The 5,300-nt window shown below is 36.3% G+C and overlaps 1 protein-coding gene across 1 annotated transcript; it reads right to left on the bottom strand.

The window, feature by feature from the left end:
* Window positions 1-494: 494 nt before the first annotated feature.
* On the bottom strand, window positions 495-5,300 carry LOC118046872 (ATP-dependent Clp protease proteolytic subunit 5, chloroplastic). The gene is made up of 9 exons (XM_035055954.2): window positions 5,007-5,300; window positions 4,460-4,579; window positions 4,247-4,370; window positions 4,052-4,144; window positions 3,738-3,783; window positions 3,524-3,596; window positions 1,882-1,916; window positions 1,701-1,789; window positions 495-1,455 (listed from the first exon to the last, which is right to left on the bottom strand). Exons 1-9 carry the CDS (start codon window positions 5,120-5,122, stop codon window positions 1,249-1,251), a joined length of 903 nt encoding a protein of 300 aa, XP_034911845.1. The 5' UTR covers window positions 5,123-5,300; the 3' UTR covers window positions 495-1,248.

Genomic DNA, 5,300 nt, shown 5'->3' with positions numbered 1-5,300 from the left:
TAAAAATTATTTTTTAATTATTTTAATTATGTTTTATTCAAAAAACTAGTGTTTAACATTATTCAATGACACTACATAAATTAGACAAAAATTACTTGATGATATAACATCTGTAGAATTTGATCGCAATCCTAATTTTGTTCTTGATTATATTTTACATGATGTTGCGCGCTTAAGAAGCCAAAAAAAACTATAGTCCTTATTGAATTTATTTCATACGTGATGGAATTGTTGATAGTTTAATGAAACAATAAAAAATATTTTATATAAAGTATTATTTAAATTAAAAACCATCAATATCAATATATATTTTTTAAAATTATTTTATAACCTTAATTTTAAAAGCATGTACTTAACCAAACACATTAAATTACTTTTTGTTCAACCTCAATTTCAACCACAGTTTTAACTAAACACCTATTTTTTTAACCAACCTCAACTAAAAATACTTTTTATAAAACAACTTTTTTCAAACCACAACCACAACAGCTACCGTCATACCAAACATACTCTTAGCCTCCATCTTCCATGGTTTCTATTACCACCATAAAATACAGCCCACTTCATTGTTGCAGAAATGTGCAGCACGATTCAAGAACTTTGACATGGTGCCCTAGGCGGCGAGTAAAGAGGCAAGGAAAAAAAATGTACAGTTTTAAAACTGCCCCCAAATTACATTGCCTTTCCCTTGTGTTTTTGCTGTAATATAATTGAACGCGATAAACATTGAAACTGTAAACATAGTAACAGAGGGACTGAAAATTATTTAACTTTCGAGGACTATCTTGAAAATTGCTATATAATTCAGGGGCATGAGTAGTTTACTAAATAACCAACTGAAAGAATTTGTTGGATGACTAGCTGTGTCTCGCTGCTGAATAAGCACTACTCCACATCCAAGACACTGCTCATCAAATTGGTCCTTGCAAACTCAGCACCGTGAGCGAGGATCTTGTGGTAAAGTTGGTCTGAACTCAACTGTAAGCTCTCTAGCGAAAGCAGCACCATTCATTTACAATAACAATGATGCTGAATAAAAATGGTGATGAAGATCCTAGGTAGAAGATGCACATATCCGTTCAATCTCTTTCTCAGGCTTTAGTTCAACTAAAACTCACCCAGGATGTAAAAGATTATGAGAGAAAGAGTGTGGGGAGAAAAGGCTCTGCCTGAACTTACAGCAAAACATGTTCTATGATTCCCTGGCACATGGATATCTATATGCTTGATCATTAAATGCTAGATGGGTCATTGTTGATCTGCCGCGGCTGCCAGTGGCTGGAGAGCCTTGAGAGGATTCAAGATAACACCATCGATAAGCCCGTAGTCCTTGGCTTCTTTCGCACTCATGAAGTAATCACGATCTGTATCCTGGTTGATCTTCTCAAGACTTTGACCAGTGTGGTAGGCGAGATACCCATTTAGGTTTGCCTTGTGATGCAACATTTCATTTGCCTGAAAATTACGCCAATGTTACAAGAGATGTTTAGACCAAAGACAAATGGTTTCAAAGATATGAGAAACTGTGCCAGGAACCAATAGGTCCCATACCACGATATAAACTCATTTCAGATCAAATCTAGTTCATCTCTGGGACACATGTACGACTATAAATCAGAAGCACTAAGGATATATCAGTTAAAGATAAATAAAAAGGCTTCACAAACAAATACAAGTTTGGGAGAAAAAGGATGGCATACCTGGATATCTATGTCAGATTGCCCACCTTGAGCTCCACCAAGAGGCTGGTGGATCATTATCCTTGAATTCGGCAAGCTGTATCTTTTTCCTTCAGTCACACAGTACAAGAGAAACATATTCAGTAAATTTTAAGCAGCAACCACAGATTGGAACTTTCAACAAGTCAACGGAGCATTTTACCTTTGGTCCCAGCACTAAGCAGAAAAGCCCCCATACTGTTTAACCAAAAAAAGGAGATCAAATGACATAAGACAGAATGTTAGTAATGGAAAATATTCAAGAATCCTGAGTGAAAATTAAATGGTATTGTCAAGGGAAAATTTTTTCCCTTTCCCACCATTTCATAGAATTTAAATTTAAAAATAATTTTTTTTACACGCAACACAGAATGTTAGTGGTTCCATAAGCACTCTGTTCATAATGTGTCTGGAGAGAGATCTGGTAGAGAGTTTAGTATACTGAGTCCTCAGCCTGTATGAGGAAGTATGGCAGAAGTTTTGACAATTATTGGTAGACCTTAATTGGGAAAAAATGCAGCATAGAATTCAAAGGAAAAGACTTCATTATGCTGGGAAGTCACATATCCTTCATAGAATCCCTATGAGGATGCACTATAACTCTAAGGATATAGAGGATAATCATCCGAAAGACAGCCACAAGCAGCCACATACAACACTTCATACACAGGACAAGCAATAGCAGAAATATTATCAGGCCTTAAGGAATATTGGCTTTAATTTGTGTCATGGAAAAAGGCGGGTTCTGAGATCCTAGATAAATTCAGTTTCTACAGTTTTATTACAGTGATGCATCCAGCTCAACTCTGTTATCGAGAAGAAATCATTAGGTGAGCATGGCTAACCATTAGCTCACACTAACAAGGGGGAGGGGGGGGTCCCAGAATCACTTTAAGTGTGGTCCAATGGTGTGCTAACCTCACCTAGTAATTTTCCTTGCTGAGGATCTATCATAAGAACCTCGAGGTTGCATGATCAACAGCCATTAGCTCAAGAACTAGACACCGAATCATTTAAGTTATTCCCATGGTAAAATTACAGAAAAAACAGCTCACCACATGCATCTACTGAGACGGTACAGATATTATTCTTTGATCATCAACTAACATTCCATATAATTCACTGAAACATATTTCTCCCGTCCTAACACTTAGGCAAGCCTGACAAATCTACATCATATAGAATCCTTTTAAGTTTCAAAACTAATGCTGTTTGACTCGTAAAGGAGCAAGGTTGGAAATGTTAAATCCAACCCATGACAGAAAAGCTACTTTTTCATAATTCAGTTAAGCTCCTGTTAATAAAACATAGTTCTTCTAATAGTTGATGAATAAATGAGGCAATACATTAGTCTATAATGATTCACTGTGCAACTAAGGTTTAGGTATAAGGAAAAATATAGTAAGAACTCAGTTTATAATGATTCATTGAGCAACTAAGGTATAGGTAACAGTAAAAATATAGTACATATTATAAATCAGTGATTCGTGTAGCAGTTAGGGTATAAATGACATGAAAGAAAACAGGGAACTAGTAAATCTTGTACCTAGCTGATGAATAAAACATGGTTCTTCTAATAGTTGATGAATAAATGAGGCAATACATTAGTCTATAATGATTCACTGTGCAACTAAGGTTTAGGTATAAGGAAAAATATAGTAAGAACTCAGTCTATAATGATTCATTGAGCAACTTAGGTATAGGTAACAGTAAAAATATAGTACATATTATAAATCAGTGATTCGTGTAGCAGTTAGGGTATAAATGACAAGAAAGAAAACAGGGAACTAGTAAAAATCTTGTACCTAGCTGCCAGTCCAACACAGACAGTGGAGACATCAGGTCGGATGTGCCTCATTGTGTCAAATATTGCCATGCCTAAGAAAAAAGAAGCACAGAAAAAAGGCACAGAGAGAGAGAGTAAGCCTCCAAACAAGTAAAAACAACATTACTTCACATGCTCAGGAAACTGAAAAAAGGTAACAAATAAAAGGAGACTTCAATCTGAAAAGGAATTACCAGCTGTAACTGATCCTCCGGGAGAATTCACATACATAACAATATCCTGCTTGGAAGAAAAAGCAATCCCTGGTTAGTAAACTGCTTGCCTCAATTCTTCGTATAATCAAGGACAGTGTTAAAACATGTTCATTTTGTCACGTGTTTGTGCATGTGTTATAGTCATGCACTTGACTAAAATCTGTTAATAATGGAAGGATGAAATCATTAACTTTAATGCTGTTAGGGGGCTCAGAAGCAAACGCAAATTGAAATGAAGTTGACAATGACCGATAAGATATCAGCCAGCCACAACGAAAAGTCACCAAACTCACTTTGTTAGGATCAACAGCATCGAGATAGAGAAGTTGAGCAACAATAATGTTTGCCATGTCATCATCAACAGCTCCACCGCAGCGTATAATTCTCTAGGAATTTTAACAACACTAAGATCAAATCTCATATAAAAACAGCCAAGCAGTAGATGATAAGCAAGAAGAGAAAGAAAGATGATTGATGTACTCACTTACATGTTGAAAAAGTTGACTGATAACACTCTGGAACCGTTCATGCACCATTGGAGGTGGTCCTTGCCCTTGAGCTCCATTTGCATAGGCAGGGAAGAAGGGCGAAGAAGGGATTTGCAAATCTTCCCTACAAAACCAATTCCACATTTTCTTCTCCATTTATTAGTAAATCAAGCAAATAAACACAGCAAGTTAAAAGGGGTAAATCCTACCCACCTCATAGACCAAATCCCCTGCCGCAAACTTCTCTCAGGTGCCCAAAACTCACCAGAGTAAACAGCCTTCACTGAAGACGTCTGGATTGCCTTTCTATCACTACCTAACTTTCTCAATTTGCTGCAGTACATGTAGAGAACGAAGACATTTGAATTTCTTGAGTAATTAATCACGGCACACATGGAACATTTTTCAAATACTAGAGGTAAATCCTAGCTTACTAATAGCAATTATCCATTCTAAAAAAAAGAAGATTATACAGAGCATTTTCAATCGAGCTTAAATCCAACCTGGAATTAAAAACTTACTTTTATAAAAAGCCAAAAAAAGAAGAAGAAGAAGAAGAAGAAGATAGTTACAATTGGGGTTTAGCATCCAATAAAACAAAATAGTTCAAAGATTCAATTTTTTTTCCCTTTATTACTCTTCAGTTAATCCAGAAACACTGATAATAATAATAATAATGGTAAAACCACCGGGTAATTGGCAAACATCATTGTCTCAATTCTGGAAAAAAGAGAAATAGTAAAAATAGAGAATGGTTGACCTGTAACGGAGAGGGTGGAAAGGGAAAGAAAATTTGTTGGCATTGGGAGCGGAGCCGAGTGAAGGGTTAGGAGAGAAGAGAAGAGAGGTAGATGTTGAGAGGCATGAGTGTGCCATTTTTTTAGATTTGTGTAAAGTGAGTGCTAGATGGAAGCCCCTTTAAGTTAGCTAAGTATTATTAGCGCCTTTATCCTATAAAAGTTAAGGGCTCGAGGAGGACGATGCTGCGGTAGATGGAATTGAATTGGTAGAGTGTGTCCGAGAGGAGAGAGATGTTTATTCATGGCCGTTGGTG

Source organism: Populus alba, chromosome 2 (assembly GCF_005239225.2).
Source record: "Populus alba chromosome 2, ASM523922v2, whole genome shotgun sequence".
NCBI classification, from domain to species: Eukaryota; Viridiplantae; Streptophyta; class Magnoliopsida; order Malpighiales; family Salicaceae; genus Populus; species Populus alba.
Note: the sequence above shows the minus strand (reverse complement) of the source record. Positions and strands in the feature narration are given on the sequence as shown.

Excerpts from the sequence above, each read along its gene's own strand:
- LOC118046872 (XM_035055954.2), bottom strand. The coding sequence starts at position 5,122 with ATGGCACACTCATGCCTCTCAACATCTACCTCTCTTCTCTTCTCTCCT. Across the intron at positions 4,371-4,459 it reads CAGGGGATTTGGTCTATGAG|GGAAGATTTGCAAATCCCTT; the intron begins GTGGGTAGGATT and ends TTGGTTTTGTAG. Across the intron at positions 1,456-1,700 it reads AATCTGACATAGATATCCAG|GCAAATGAAATGTTGCATCA; the intron begins GTATGCCATCCT and ends CGTAATTTTCAG.